Genomic DNA, 16,370 nt, shown 5'->3' with positions numbered 1-16,370 from the left:
TTTTGGGCATCAATCTGGAGACGTGGAGAGACTGTTTTTACTAGGTCTATTACTTTATATTGTTTAAACTTACATGATGCTCTGAAAATTCTTTGGTTGTTCTATATTAATACCACATTGGGACGTGCTATAATACTGCTCTGTTCATTTTGAAATCGATCAACGCAAGGAAAAGCATTGTGCTATATATTAGAAACAAATTAACTTAAGGCTGGTATCTTTTATAATGTCCAAAACTTTTATTGTATTATATTGAGTGTGCTTTTATGGCTGTTTGTTTTTAATAGCCGAATAAAGATTCTGATGATGATGACAACAGCCCATCCTTTTATTCATTTTGAACCAAACGGTCCTTATAGCACAAAATTACTGTCTTTATCATGGATTACTGAGAGAAAAACTAATGTTTTAAATAATTCTGGGAATCAATTAGACCACATCCCATCCATCATTCTTTGTCCAATGTGCCACTCCAGATAGGATGACGTTTGAGATGTCATCAGTGATGTCACTGACAATTTCATCAGTGATGTAATATGTGAGGTCTTAAGCAGTGCATTGCGGGGCGTAAGTTATAGTTAGGGCAGTTAAATAGAACTGATGAATTTTTATGGTTTTGTGCATGTGAAATCTGAGCCTAACTATAACATCCCTGTAACCTTTGTTTTTTCCAGTGAATTTGTATGTATTTTTAATGTTATTTCCTAACTATAACGTTCCCGTAACCTCTGGTTTATTTCGTGAATTTCTAAGGTTTTCTTTAATTTTATATCCTAACTCTAACCTGTAACCTTTGAGAGTGGGTGTGTGAGTGGCTGTATGGGTCTGTGAGTGGGTGTGTGGGTAGCAGTATGGGTCAGTGACTCTATGTGTGAGTGGCTTTATGGGTCTGTGAGTAGGTGTCAGTGGGTGTGTGAGTGAGTGACTGCATGGGTCTGTGAGTGGGTATGTGTGTGGCTGTATGGGTCTGTAAGTGGGTGTGTGGGTGGCTGTATGGGTCAGTCAGTGGGTGTGTGAGTGAACGTATGGGTCAGTGAGTGGGTGTGTGAGTGGTTTTGTGGGTCTGAGTGGTTTTATGGGTCTGTGAGTGGGTGTGAGTGGTTTTGTGGGTATATAAGTGACTATATGGGTATGTGAATGGCTGAGCGAGTCTGTGAGTGGATGTGGGAGTGGCTGAATGGGTGTGAGTGGGTGTCTTAGTGGTTGTGTGGGTGTATCAGTAACTGTGTGAGTGACTGGGCCAGAATGGAACCTCACCTGCCTCTTTATCCAACAAAAGTCCACAGTTTTGCACAAAATGTCTGTCAAACTGCAGTACTTTCTACTGGTTAATTAGTAGGTGCTAACCTGTTGGGTCAATGTCTAGTGTATATTCTACACTATGGCTGTGTAATGGACCAGGAGGAAATGTATCCAGTGACCTGTGCGTTTAATTTCGCCAATGTGATTGTTCCTCAAGCGTCTTCCTACAGAAATCTGTGATAACACGAATTCTCCTATAGAGAAGATGACGTGACTACAAAGAGGTGAATCTCCAAACAAGGGTACTTCCTCTTAATTATATAAAGTAAGTGCTGCTTTGTTTGGTGAAGATGTCCTCATACTCCTTGGCACCAAGCACGTGTTTCTAAAATCTGCGGGAAACTCGATTGGTGGGGCCTTTTGGTAAGCTGCCCATCATCCTGGGAAAAGGCGGGAAGACCTTTGCATACTACTATGGTGGACGGGGCGTGGTCAAATGGGTGGAGCTTGCAGTTGATTTGGCACATTTGGATACACTTAGTAATTTAAAAGGAGAACTATGCACTCTGCTCTCATAGGAGACGACAAGAAAGAACCCCCAGTCACAACTGATTGTGCTCGAATATATCAATGATGCATTCACGTTCAGAAAGAATTTCAGAACGTTCTTCAAAGTGCAATTGCTGAGAAAACATGCTTGCTTTGCCTTTGCCAAGCCCAAGAAGTTAGGATCATTTGTCCTTTACAAAACGGGAGGGGGCCGTCTGGCTAATTTTGGTCCCAGGGACCCCATCCTCCGGGGCCCGACCAAAACTTAATGGGGTAGGGGGAACATGCGGCCCCCCTCCATGGGCTTATTTTAATCCCGGGGACCCCTTCCCCAGGGCCCTGCCAATTACTGGAAGGGGACGGGGCCACGTGTTCTGCCTTCCCGGTCCAATTAAGGTCCCAGGTGACCCCATTCATCTGGGCTCTGCCAATTACTGGATGAAAAGGGTTCCATGTGGCCCCCCTCCACGGGACGATTTTGGCCCGGGGGACTCCATCCACCGGGTTCAGCCACTTGATGCTGGGGGCCGTTCCCATGAGGCACAGGGTCAAGACTGATTTGCATATGGCCATGTCTGAACTGGGATGGCGTGGTGAGCAAAATAACGATGGATTAAACCCAGATCTGTGACTGGGGGTGAATGTTTTGCCAATGTGCAACATTACAACCATCATCTTGTGTGTTTTGCTGTTCGCCCTATGTGGGAATGGTATGCCCAGACGTGGGTCCCGTGCTCACTACGCCCCTGGAGTGAAGCTATCCTGGCTGAAGAGGGGTGAAACCCCGAAACCGGTCCTAGGATGCTTGATTCCGGTCCAGGAAAGACATGGCTTGGCAGTTCGGGCTGGACTGTTCCCATGAGACACAGGGTCAAGACTGATTTGCATATGGCCATGTCTGAACTGGGGTGGCGTGGTGAGCAAAATAACGATGGATTAAACCCAGATCTGTGACTGGGGGTGAATGTTTTGCCAATGTGCAACATTCCGTCCATCATCTTGTTTGTTTTGCTGCCGTGGCCCCCATCCAGGGCACCCAGTGTGCACCGTATCCTATGACGATAGCTCCTGTAATCGATTTATATGTAACTCTTGTAAAGCGCTGTGATACCCTTGGGTCTAATTCACGCTATATAAAACTCAAAAAAATAAAAAATACAAATATATATACATAGGTGTTTTTGTGAAATCCTATATCTACTGGCTATATTGTAGGTGTGTTGTAAAAAACAGTAAAAATACAAACATATATAATTAAATAAATACATAAATACGTGCACACATAAATAAACAAATAAATAAATGCAGACACACATACATAAAAATTGCAGAAATACACACATAAAGAAAATACAAATAAATACAGACATACATACAGATATATGCCTAAATAAAAAATACATACATCCACACATAAATGTATACAAAGACAAACATACACATACGTCAATAAAAAAAGCATATATACATACATATAAATAAACAAATACGGAAATACAGACATACATACACATACATACATTTAAAAAAAATACATAAAAATATGCACACGCATAAATAAATAAAAAAATACATAGATAAAGGCACACATAGGTACACAAAAAAAGCGGTCACGGATCTCTGAAAAAACGCTTCGACGCCTCGTCAGGGGTAGTGAGCGCTATATAATTGCAATTACAATACAATATTGTACTAGCTCACTGCCAGTCAATAACTGAACGGCAGCTGTTTGAAACGTTTGATCACAGCACACGATAGTGAAGCCCGCACGAGTGTCGCTTCTGTGCTGAGAGCCGCGCTGCCGCTTCCTGTCAGCAACAGTTCAAGGCCACGAGCGCTGGCGGCTGTCACTGCGCTTGAACTTGACCGGCCGCCCTCCTCCAGCCCAGGGCTGGCTGAGCTCGCTCTCCGGTGCGGGCCAGGGCTGGGGCGCTCTCTTCCCACGGTTGGCACCGCCGTGCTCCCCTCTGCAGTGCGGGCCAGGGCCGGGCCCTGCGTGGGAAGCAGGCTATGTGTTCTCCTCCTTGCTCAATCTTGGACGTGAGCCAGCTTTGACGTTCTCGCCTGATGCTCCCGGTATGACGGTAGCTCAGCTGACTCGGCGGTCACGTGACGCCCAGACAGTGCTGCGCTGCACAGGAAACTGTACTGCATTAATAACAGCCTGTGCAGTGCACTGTACTAGTCCACCGACGGCTCGTGCGAGAACAACACTATATGTCTGCGCGTGCCAGGCGGTGCCCGAGGAGAGGGGTGCACAGGGCAGCTGCTGCACAGGGGACACCACTGAAACACCCCAATACACAGAGCCATGGCTTGGACGTCATACCAGCTCTTCCTGGCCGGGCTGATGCTCGTCACCGGCTCCATCAACACCCTGTCTGCCAAGTAAGTAGGAGCGGCGGGCATCAGTGCTGGGGTTTCCAGGGAAACCCTTCTCTAATTGTCACTCTTCTTTTGTGTTTTGTTTTTTTTTTTTACATTTTCCCTACAGTGATGTGATCAAATGTGGCCCTATTTTTACCTATTATTCTTCAATTTTAATATTTGTATACAAAAGCCATTATCCTGGAACGCTAATGAAATCTAAGAGTCTGGTGACTTTTCTGCTGTCTGATGCCAGGGCAGGCGCCCGCATGCACTTTCACCTGTTCTTGCGGTTCTTTAAGCCCCAGGGACTATTGTCGCGAGCCGCGCCATGACATAAACATATAGATATATCTGCAGATCTGTGATAAACCCGGTCTGGAAGAATAACATGATTATTTTTGTACAAATGTGTGATTCTTCCTTGGAGTTAGTCCTTGTTGATGGCTTTACTTACAGTGCACTCTGGACAACTTACATTTTGTAATTTGATTTATTTGGGGTATTTTTAAACTGCAGGCCACTCTTGAGTGGCACCAGAGCGCTGTGGGTAAAACAAGACATTCTAGAATCAACCGGGCATGATTCTGGTCTTGGAGAAGGGTCTTCCATCCACCAGGGGCAGAAGTTGTCAAGTTACGGAATGTTCTAATGGCGCCACCACCGTGTGGGCAGTAGTCCTTAATGGACCGGGGCAGTGATCGCTGAATAAAGTAGGCAATCGTCCAAAAAAGTGAGCAGTAGCTGGTTACCTCCTTTCTGAGCTGTTTGAGAAAGTCTGAGCCCCCAGGGGTCTGAGAACCCGCGAGAGCTGCTTTCAGAGTCTGAGAGCACTACAGGTTTGTTGTAGTTTTGGTGTGGAGAAAGTTCATGAAAAACGTTATCCACCCCAGGCATGTGATAGCGTACATTGTGCCCACTCACACACAGAATCAGGGGTGCAGGAGGTTCACTGCAGTTTTCTGAAGGGGTCGGAGTGAAGAAACACAAAGAATCAAACCGAGCGTGCAGACGAGCGCATTATTCACTCGGGCAGCTTTCTCCACTTGGAAACTAAAAATGAGAACATTTTGTACATTGGAGTACCAGAAATATCCGATTGTCGTAGGTTTCCTTAAGTACTCCTGGGATGTTTGTGGATCCCATAAAAGCTACTCCGGATATAGGAGTAAACCTGTGGGAGGACACATTCCCACTCTGCCCTGTGTGAATGGGTCGTTGCTGTTTTGGGGAACGCCTTCTGGTTCCATTTGTGGCAGACATACTCAGTTAAACCTCGTGCAGAGCGGATGATAATGATGAACTGGGTCTCTGCCCACACCAGGGTGGGCGCTATTTGTTAGCATGGACATCATTCGTGGACCTGGTGCACTCTAGGAAAAGGGGCACATGGAAATGCTTTCTGGTAAAAAAAAAACATCCATAATGGATACGTTCATGATAGATATTTGCAACCAAGTGCAGGAGCACCGTTAACATTGAGAGAACACCAATAGCACAAAGTGGGAGGACACATCTTCTTTTAAAGTGCCTCTGGGCTGAGCCCGCTTTTGAAATACATAAACACCTTTTGCAGTACCAGTGCAGCGCCCTGATCTGAGTGGGACCTGGGGCAGATAGCCTCATCTGCCCCCCCTTGTAACAGCCTGGGGCAGCTGCCCAGGTGTAGTGTTCTCTGCTGGAGCCCTGCCAGCAGGGTGAAGCAGCATATTGGAATCAGGGAGAAGCAGATGTGAAGTGGTCTGTGGAGCAGTCAGTCCCATCAGTGGTAAAGCGGTGTGTGGTAGCATGGGTACCAGCGGAGGTGAAGTGGTCTGTGATGGAAAGGGTACCAGTAGAGGTGAAGTGGTCTGTGATGGAAAGGGTACCAGCAGAGGTGAAGTGAACTGTGATGGAAAGGATACCAGCGGAGGTGAAGTGGTCTGTGATGGAAAGGGTACCAGCGGAGGTGAAGTGGTCTGTGATAGAAAGGGTACCTGTGGAAGTGAAGTGGTCTGTGATGGAAAGGGTACCAGCAGAGGTGAAGTGGTCTGTGATGGAAAGGGTACCAGCAGAGGTGAAGTGGTCTGTGATGGAAAGGGTACCAGCGGAGGTGACGTGGTCTGTGATGGAAAGGGTACCAGCAGACGTGAAGTGGTCTGTGATGGAAAGGATACCAGCAGAAGTGAAGTGGTCTGTGATGGAAAGAGTATCAGCGGAGGTGAAGTAGTCCGTGATGGAAAGGGTACCAGTGGCGGTGAAGTGGTCTGTGATGGAAAGGATACCAGCAGAGGTGAAGTGGTCTGTGATGGAAATTATACCAGGAGAAGTGAAGTGGTCTGTGATGGAAAGAGTACCAGCGGAGGTGAAGTGGTCTGTGATGGAAAGGGTACCAGCAGAGGTGAAGTGGTCTGTGATGGAAAGGGTACCAGCGGAGGTGAAGTGGTCTGTGATGGAAAGGGTACCAGCGGAGGTGAAGTGGGCTGTGATGGAACTTGTAACAGCAGAGGTGAAGTGGGCTGTGTTGGAAAGGGTATCAGCAGAGGTGAAGTGGTCTGTGATGGAAAGGGTACCAGCAGAAGTGAAGTGGTCTGCAATGGAAAGGGTACCAGCAGAGGTGAAGGGGTCTGCGATGGAAAGGGTACCAGCAGAGGTGAAGTGGTCTGCAATGGAAAGGGTACCAGCAGAGGTGAAGGGCTCTGTGATGGAAAGGGTACCAGCAGAGGTGAAGTGGTCTGTGATGGAAAGGGTACCAGCAGAAGTGAAGTGGTCTGTGATGGAAAGGGTACCAGCAGAGGTGAAGTGGTCTGTGATGGAAAGGGTACCAGCGGAGGTGGAGTGGGCTGTGATGGAACTTGTACCAGCAGAGGTTAAGTGGGCTGTGTTGGAAAGGGTACCAGCGGAGGTGAAGTGGTCTGTGATGGAAATGGTACCAGCAGAAGTGAAGTGGTCTGTGATGGAAAGAGTACCAGTGGAAGTAAAGTGGTCTGTTATGGAAAGGATACCAGCAGAGGTGAAGTGGTCTGCGATGGAAAGGGTACCAGCAGAGGTGAAGTGGTCTGTGATGGAAAGGGTACCAGCAGAGGTGAAGTGGTCTGTGATGGAAAGGGTACCAGCGGAGGTGAAGTGGTTTGCGATGGAAAGGGTACCAGCGGAGATGAAGTGGTCTGCGATGGAAAGGGTACCAGCGGAGGTGAAGTGGTCTGTGATGGAAAGGGTACCAGCGGAGGTGAAGTGGTCTGTGATGGAAAGGGTACCAGCGGAGGTGGAGTGGGCTGTGATGGAACTTGTACCAGCAGAGGTTAAGTGGGCTGTGTTGGAAAGGGTACCAGCGGAGGTGAAGTGGTCTGTGATGGAAATGGTACCAGCAGAAGTGAAGTGGTCTGTGATGGAAAGAGTACCAGTGGAAGTAAAGTGGTCTGTTATGGAAAGGGTACCAGCAGAGGTGAAGTGGTCTGCGATGGAAAGGGTACCAGCAGAGGTGAAGTGGTCTGTGATGGAAAGGGTACCAGCAGAGGTGAAGTGGTCTGTGATGGAAAGGGTACCAGCGGAGGTGAAGTGGTTTGCGATGGAAAGGGTACCAGCGGAGATGAAGTGGTCTGCGATGGAAAGGGTACCAGCGGAGGTGAAGTGGTCTGTGATGGAAAGGGTACCAGCGGAGGTGAAGTGGTCTGTGATGGAAAGGGTACCAGCAGCGGTGAAGTGGTCTGTGATGGAAAGGGTACCAGCAGAGGTGAAGTGGTCTGTGATGGAAAGGGGACCAGCGGAGGTGAAGTGGTCTGTGATGGAAAGGGTACCAGCGGAAGTGAAGTGGTCTAAGCTGGAAAGGGTACCAGCAGAAGTGAAGTGGTCTGTAATGGAAAGGGTACCAGCAGAAGTGAAGTGGGCTGTGTTGGAAAGGGTACCAGCGGAGGTGAAGTGGTCTGTGATGGAAAGGGTACCAGCGGAGGTGAAGTGGTCTGTGATGGAAAGGGTACCAGCAGAGGTGAAGTGGTCTGTGATGGAAAGGGTACCAGCAGAGGTGAAGTGGTCTGTGATGGAAAGGGTACCAGCAGCGGTGAAGTGGTCTGTGATGGAAAGGGGACCAGCGGAGGTGAAGTGGTCTGCGATGGAAAGGGTACCAGCGGAGGTGAAGTGGTCTGTGATGGAAAGGGTACCAGCGGAGGTGAAGTGGTCTGTGATGGAAAGGGTACCAGCAGCGGTGAAGTGGTCTGTGATGGAAAGGATACCAGCAGAGGTGAAGTGGTCTGTGATGGAAAGGGGACCAGCGGAGGTGAAGTGGTCTGTGATGGAAAGGGTACCAGCAGAGGTGAAGTGGTCTAAGCTGGAAAGGGTACCAGCAGAAGTGAAGTGGTCTGTAATGGAAAGGGTACCAGCAGAAGTGAAGTGGGCTGTGTTGGAAAGGGTACCAGCGGAGGTGAAGTGGTCTGTGATGGAAATGGTACCAGCAGAAGTGAAGTGGTCTGTGATGGAAAGAGTACCAGTGGAAGTAAAGTGGTCTGTTATGGAAAGGGTACCAGCAGAGGTGAAGTGGTCTGCGATGGAAAGGGTACCAGCAGAGGTGAAGTGGTCTGTGATGGAAAGGGTACCAGCAGAGGTGAAGTGGTCTAAGCTGGAAAGGGTACCAGCAGAAGTGAAGTGGTCTGTAATGGAAAGGGTACCAGCAGAAGTGAAGTGGGCTGTGTTGGAAAGGGTACCAGCGGAGGTGAAGTGGTCTGTGATGGAAAGGGTACCAGCGGAGGTGAAGTGGTCTGTGATGGAAAGGGTACCAGCAGAGGTGAAGTGGTCTGCGATGGAAAGGGTACCAGCAGCGGTGAAGTGGTCTGTGATGGAAAGGGTACCAGCAGCGGTGAAGTGGGCTGTGATGGAAAGGGTACCAGCGGAGGTGAAGTGGTCTGTGATGGAAAGGGTACCAGCAGAGCTGAAGTGGTCTGTGGTGCAGCTATAGGGAGCAGCTGTGTTCTAATGGTCTGCTGTGGAGTGAGAAGCAACTAAGATAAGGTTTTTGTATGAGAGATGAGGAACAGGAAGGAAAAGTGGTCTATAGGGAGGCGGGAGCAGCAGAGGCGCAGTGATCTATGGGAGAATCGAATGAATGAATGACGTGACTTGTAAAGCGCAGAGCTACTGGAGTGTCCCGGCGCTAAGGTAGCGCACTCCAAGAGAAAAGTAGGCAGAGTTTATTCCTTAAGCAGATGGGTTTTTATTTGTTTGGGGAACAATTTTTGTGTCTGGGATGCATCTAATGGGGAGAGGAAGGAGCAGCATGCCAGTGTTTGGCAGCCAGGGCCGTAGATTCCAACCCGGATTACAACTTAAAAATTGAATTATCTGATGGTCTATTATATGAAAATATGAACAAACAAATCTTGTACTAATCACTAGTATCCGCACCTGTTCTCAAAAAACTTTATTTAACACAGGGCGTTTACACTTGTTTCTGAACAGGCTATATTTGTTAATGTGTCGTCAATTTGTCCAGTCTTGTATGTTCATGTCTCTAAGTGCACTTAATGTTGTCCTTTGAATGGCTAATGTGTCCACTAAATATTTTGCAAAGTGATATACATTATATGTGAGTTGTGACATTTTTTGATGTCTTTGTATATATTGGATGTTTTTGTATATACCTTTCAAGTCTCTATTTGTTGTGAAATAATTTTTGTTTAAAGAAGGTCCAACAAAAAATAGAAAAAAACTTTAGGAATAAAATCCAAAATAAAAAGAAATGTTCATAAGAAACCAGACTAAAAGATTGGTCTTTCCGAATTGAGGATTGTTACTCAATTAGCAGAAACTATTGAATTGAAGTGCAGTACTGGCATTTTTTTGTTGACTCCTGTAGATTCCAACCCGGCATTGCATCTGTGCCCCCAACATGTCCGAGCTCAGCACCAGTGCAGTCATCCAGAGCAGTGACCAGACCTGTGGGCAGACATTTCAGTTTTATCATACCCTACTTCCCTTCGAAGCTCCTCCCACAGGCTGGAAACACTCCAGTTCAGTAAGCTGGGGATCTTGTCAAAGCAACAACTACTTTGAACTCTCACGCTACAAAATGGCCGTGGACTCGGTGCATTTCATTGAAAAATAAAACAATCTCCCATTTTTCACTCCAAATCTGCACATTTGGAGAGCTCAGTTGTGAGTTTTAGTAGTGTGTTTTCTAAAATAACACTTCCTGAGTAGTTGTTTAGCCGCAGTATTTGCTTTCTACTTGGCATACATCATGGCTGCTCCAGGAAGGACGCGTGCAGCTGGAGGGAGCCGTAGCCCTGGTCACAGGCCAGGAAGCGCCTCGCCTGCTTTCACTTCATTGCACCTGAGATAAGCACTCCAGACTGGCACACAGAGCTGGTTACCTGATCACTGTTGTAGCTGCTGCAGCCCTGTACACTTACAATGATACCGAGGCCTGCCTTGGCGGCAAAGCTGTCTGTTCCCTGTTGTACTTGACTGCATTTGCATTTGACCTGTTGTTATCATTTTTTATAGTGGCCCATTTGGCTCTGTTCCGATGCGCCTTCTCCTCTCTCTGCCTGCATTTCGCTGTTTGTTGTATCTTTCCAAAAGCCTGTGCAGTGCTTGCATTGCAGGAGATGCTGTTTTTATTATTGTTTTTTTCCCACTGCAGCAGGCTTAGTTAATGTTATTGCTACTGTTAGACCTGACGTCCTTGGTGTGGTCTTAACCCCAATGTTTACCTTCTATCCATGTTGTCTGAAATTCGTTTTTGTTGGCATTGGGGCTCTAACCAGTGCTAAAATGCTTGTGCTCTCTCCCCAAAACAAAGTAAACAAAAGTAAAATTGGCCTAGACCTGATTTACACATTTAATTTACTTATAAGTCCCTAGCAATTACTACATATACCCAAAGTGGCCTGCAGCACTAATTGTGCCACCCACTACAGTAGCACTTTAACATGTTTCAGGCCTGCCATTTCAGCCTTTAATGCAGTTTTAAACCGCCAATTCGACCTGGCAAAATAACATTTTTGCCTGGCCTAACTAAACCTTCCTTTTTAAAACATGCATGTCCCCCTAAGGTAGGCCCTCAAAAGCCCATAGGGCAGGATGCATTGTATTTAAAAAGTAGGATATGTGTTTTTAAGGTTTATTTGGCCTGGTAGTGAAAACTCCTACATTTGTTTCTCACTACTGTAAGACCTATCGCTCCCATTGGATAACAATGGGTTACCTTATTACATGTAATAAGTGCTACAGTTTGGAAACAGATAGGGATGTCAAGGTTGGACACAAATGAATTATAATTGGAAATTCTCTTTAATGGTAAAGTTGCATTTTAAGGCAGAATTTTGAACATGCCACTTTTAGAAAGTTAGCATTTTTTGTCCTAACCATTTGGTGCCTGTTGCCAGTGTGCCTGCCATAACTGTGAATTGCTTAGATGTTGGGCTTTGTGTATCCCCCCAAAGAGTAAGACAAAAGGGGACTCGTTGTTAGCAGGATGGGCCATCCTGCCAGTGACTGGGGGCAGAGATGTTCCCTGCCCCACTTACACTTCAAAAGGCTGACTTCAGCACACACACAAAGGGACCTGACGCTAGTCTTTTGTAACCCCAGACTTCTTGGAACCTTGGCAGGGGAAGGAAAGAACTTTCCAGAACCAGATGTGTGGGTAACTTAGGAAATTTCTCTACTTGAAAGGCTAGCACAGAAGCACCCTTGAGTACACTCCTCGACCTGTGGACATTACAGAAGGACTGCTTTGTTCCCCAGAGGACTCTTCTGCTGCTTGGGGCCTTCATTGTTCCTTAGATCACTGCTCTGCTGCTACCAGAGGACTGTCCTGCTTCTTGAACCGTGCCTTGTTCCCCAGAGGATTGCCCTGCTGCTTGAGGCCTGGTCTGCTCTCTGAGAAGGAAGACTGAACCTATTCCATTCATCCCAGGCTACCTGAGTGACTCCAAGGGTCAGTTGTCTGACATCCTGTTGTTTGCTACAGGGACACAACAAGCTTTAGAGGCCTCACGGCAACTACACCGCGGACCTGCTGCATTGGACCTGCAGCTGAACCTGCCTGGGCCCTGCTGGCCTCAGCTGGAATCAGTTCCTGATCCCCAAGAGGCGCCTCCCCAGGTCCTGGACCCTTGGCTGGCATCAGTGAGGCTCCTCCTGTGAAGAAAGGAGAAATCCTGAAGTTTGTGATTTTCAGGTCCACGAACAGGCTCATTTGCGCCATGATCCCCCCACCCGCTACAACCGCCAATGCAATACTCCGGTGAACCTGACTCTTTGTGCTGCAGCAACCCCCCAACAATGACTGGCAACGCATGGTGTGCTTTTTGCACTACAGCCACAACAGCCAACCAATGACCGTCTGCGGCACCTTACTGGCTCATTGCTTTACAGCGATGACAGCCTGTGCCAGCCGACCTGCTCTTCGTGCTACAGCAATGATCCTCCGCGGCACTTTCCCTGCTCCTCGCAGTCTCCTCCACCGCGAACTGGACTCTTCACGCTGGACTTTTTAGAAGATCATTTTTTCGCTACCTAACTAACCTGGTCAATGTATCTGGCCCACGCTCCATCGTGGTCGGCCTAAACTTGTGACTTTCCCCCAGTCTAGCAAAACCAGATGAGCGCGTGGGGCGCTTTGTACTTTTAGGAGCTATACTTACCCAAAGCTTTGAAATTCAATGTTTCCGGTTCTACTGAATGTATTTTTATTCCTTTGGTCTCTTTTTATTTATTAAAATGTATCCTATTTTTCTAAATTGTTTGAGAGTTTTCTTGTGTTGTCTTTTCACTTTATTACGTTTTGTATGTTGCATAAATACTTTACACTTTGAGTCTAAGTTAAACCTGACTGTTTTTGTGCCAGGCCACCAGGGGGTTAAGCACAGGTTATTTTAGTGACTTTTGTGGTTGACCCTGACATGGACTGTGGGTGTAGCCTGAGTGGGGCTTCCACCCCCCTCAACCAATAACCCAACTTCTTACAGCCATGAATGGTTCATGTATTCCCTCTCTGTTTTCCCCATTTTCCTTTCTCCTCTGTGCCTATTAACTTTCCATTTATGCTCATTACCTGTCACCTTTTTCACTGAATGTATTTTGTTTGCCATTGTGTTCTCCATCTGAGTTCCATCAATTCTTCTCCTTCCTGTTTTCAAATGGAAAAAAAACTTTTGCCAAATCTGACAGATCTGGCGTTAATGCTGCAAATATAGTCATGCACATATTTCGAAGTGCCAGTATAATGCCATAGCTTTTGGCTCTGCCAATGCTTATTTGAATTGAACTACATAGCAGGTTTTATTACTACCTTGTGCATTAACCTGGTAAGAGCACTAAGTACATAACGGCCAAGAAAACTAAACAATTCACCTTTGATGAAATTCCAAAGATGCACATGCGTACAATGCTGCAGATATGAGGCACTTTTAACCACTCCTAGTGCTCAGAAGTGCCTAACAAATGTCATTCGCACTTCAGTCCCAGGGCTGATGTGATAAACTCTCTTTTCCCTGCCGCGGCATGGCCAGCAGTTATCAGTTTCTTTCCATGCACTAAAGCCGACCTTTATTTAGTGCTCGGATTTTGCGTTCAGTCGCTTCTAAAAGTGAAAGTAATGGGCCCGTTTTCCTCGCCCACGTGGCCACGAGCGGCGCTGCTCCAAGGTACGGTCATTGGCCCCACTGCCTGCAGCCAGCAGTTCGATGTCGGGGTTTTCCACTGCGGTTAAATGTTCTTGTTTTGTTCTGAGCTCCTGTTTTTCAACAGCAGTGACAAGCAGCAGCATGCGTTATTTGTCAGTAGCAGACGTTATTTAGCAGGCGTTATTTGTCAGTGTTGCACTGTCAGTGCTCGCTCCACGGCGTGTGCGTGTTTTAGGGTTCTAGGCGCCTGAGTTGCAAAGGAGACTTTAAGAGCGAGCCTATCTGTGGTCACCAACAGCGCCTGGAAGCTTTAGACCTGGAGCTCGGCACTTGTTTGAGCCTTCACACGCACGCAAGGCATACTTTATCTATTCGTGTTTCACTTTCAGTGATGAGAAATGAAAGAACGTTATAAACTCATTTTACTGCTACACATCAGGCTGGGTCGGTTCAGCACAAGTCCAAGGCTACTGTCTTTAGTCTCCGTTCAGATCAGATTTCAATATTGCCCTCCGTTGGGCGAGTGTTTTCACCTTAGAGTTTTCATTTTGTTTGGTTCATATTCTAAATATTCCGTCAAATCTGTATTAAATTGATGATTCTAAATCTGATTGTTAACCGTTCTAAATGTTTCTTTTTTTGTAGTCCTCCACTCTCAGAGCCAGCCCCTGGGGTTTGTGCTGTGATCTTTGATTATCAATGGAGATTTTGAAAGAGCGCCCTGTGCTCACCAGTTATCTGATCCTTTCCATCCTGCAAAGCATTATGGGTTTCTGGAGATAAAGACCATCTGTGATGTCTTAACCCCCCACCCTGCACCTCCATAGTCTTTTGGTGCAGGTAAACATGCTGTCCTGTCCATGTTCCTGCATGAGCTCTGTCCTGTCCACCAGCCTGCCTGAGTTCTGCCCTGCCCATCTGCCTGTCTGAGCTCTGCCTGCCTGAGCTCTGCCCTGCCCATCTGCCTGTACGAGCTCTGTCTTGTCCATCTTCCTGTCTGACCTCTGTCCTGTCCATCTGCCTGTCTGAGCTCTGCCTGCATGAGCTCTGTCCTGTCCATCTTCATGCCTGAGCTCTGACCTGTCCATATGCCTGAGCTGTGTCCTGTCTGACCTCTGTCCTGTCCATCTGCCTGTCTGAGCTCTGCCTGCCTGAGCTCTGCCCTGCCCATCTGCCTGCCTGAGCTCTGTCTACCCGAGCCCTTGCCTGCCCATCTGCCTGCCTGAGATCTGTCTGCCAGAGCTCTTTCCTGTCAATCTGCCTCCCTGAGCTCTATCCTGTCCATCTGATGGTCTGAGCTCTGTACTCTTCATCTGCCTATCTGAGCTCTGTCCGCCCAAGCTTTGTCCTGCCCATGTGCCTGCTTGAGCTCTGTCCTGTCTATGTGCCTTCCTTTTAGCTCTGTCCTGTCCATCTGCCTGCCTGAGCTCTGTCCTGTCCATCTGCCTGCCTGAACTCTATCCTGTCCATCTGCCTGCCCGAGCTCTGTCCTGTCATCTGCCTGCCTTGCACCCTCGGGTCTCCCACAAGGTTCCATGTTAAAGCAGGTGAAGCTGAGGCGAGCTGTCTGTTGCGCTGCATGCTCTGTCCCAGTGCTGCCTGCTTCCTGTATCAGTGTCAGCAGGCTGACAAGAGTTCAAGGGAGCTCCTCTGTAGCTGAGTGGTGGTGGTCCTAGGGCTTGGAGTGCTCTGTGAGCAGCCCATCCCTTTATATCACCACGAAACCCGAAATGGCAGTGGTTAATTTGTAAAAGAATAAAGCACACAAACACCTAACACAAGGCAGAACTATTGGCTTTGCCAGTGCTTGGTTGCATGCGTGTCAGTGATGCACAATGTGTTGTAGACTGTACCACAACCTACGACAAAACAGGTGTCTGGGAAAGACCACTATTTAACGGCTCTTACTAGCATCGAGCATTCATCGCCTGGACACAAAGACAGTATTTCTGGCAGTCAAGTACAGGAGTGTCCAATACCCTCCTCTTTAGATCAGCAATGTACACCGCTGGTGAAGGGGATGGGTACAGGTGGCTTCATTGGTACAAAAACTGGATCAACCCAACCCATTGCAGGTGATAACATCTCTACCAAATTAACCAACTGCCACTAGCACACAGCTGATTCTACATAGAATCCGAAGTATGAGACAGGCATTAATTACTGATAATGGACTCAGACAAGAGGATTTATCAGAGAAACCAAACCTATCTTTTCCTTCCACTTTCATTTCCAGATTTGATTTGAGCATAACCACACGACTCAGATTCCAAATTCTTCCATCATCCATTTTGGCAGCATTTTAAAAACATTTTATTACACAAATAGGTTTTGAATATTTTGACCAAGACATTGCACCTACAGGAGCTTTCACACGTACCAAATCACCTACCCTTACAGCAACCTGTTTTACCTTTTTACTTTCATCAATTTATTTTTAATTTTTTAGCTGTAATGCTCCTAACTTGCCAGATTTTATTCCTGGTAATGAAACTACTGTGGTAACAGATGCAAGTTCAAACGGTTTGGGGGCAATTCTACAACAAACAAGGGATGGTAAGGAACAACGCATTGCTTGTGCAACCCAGAAGTTTACGTGGTGCAGAGTTA

The 16,370-nt window shown here is 47.2% G+C and overlaps 1 protein-coding gene across 1 annotated transcript in view; it reads left to right on the top strand.

Moving 5' to 3' along the window:
• Positions 1 to 3,905: 3,905 nt before the first annotated feature.
• Positions 3,906 to 16,370, top strand: part of SLC35F6 (solute carrier family 35 member F6) — a 96,383-nt gene continuing 83,918 nt past the window's right edge. The window contains exon 1 of the mRNA XM_085613145.1: positions 3,906 to 4,179. Coding sequence (XP_085469271.1) covers positions 4,103 to 4,179 — 77 coding nt within the window. The 5' untranslated portion in view covers positions 3,906 to 4,102. The remainder of the gene's footprint in view (positions 4,180 to 16,370) is intronic.

This window comes from Triturus cristatus, chromosome 6 (genome assembly GCF_964204655.1).
Source record: "Triturus cristatus chromosome 6, aTriCri1.1, whole genome shotgun sequence".
In the NCBI taxonomy this organism is placed as follows: domain Eukaryota; kingdom Metazoa; phylum Chordata; class Amphibia; order Caudata; family Salamandridae; genus Triturus; species Triturus cristatus.
Note: the sequence above shows the minus strand (reverse complement) of the source record. Positions and strands in the feature narration are given on the sequence as shown.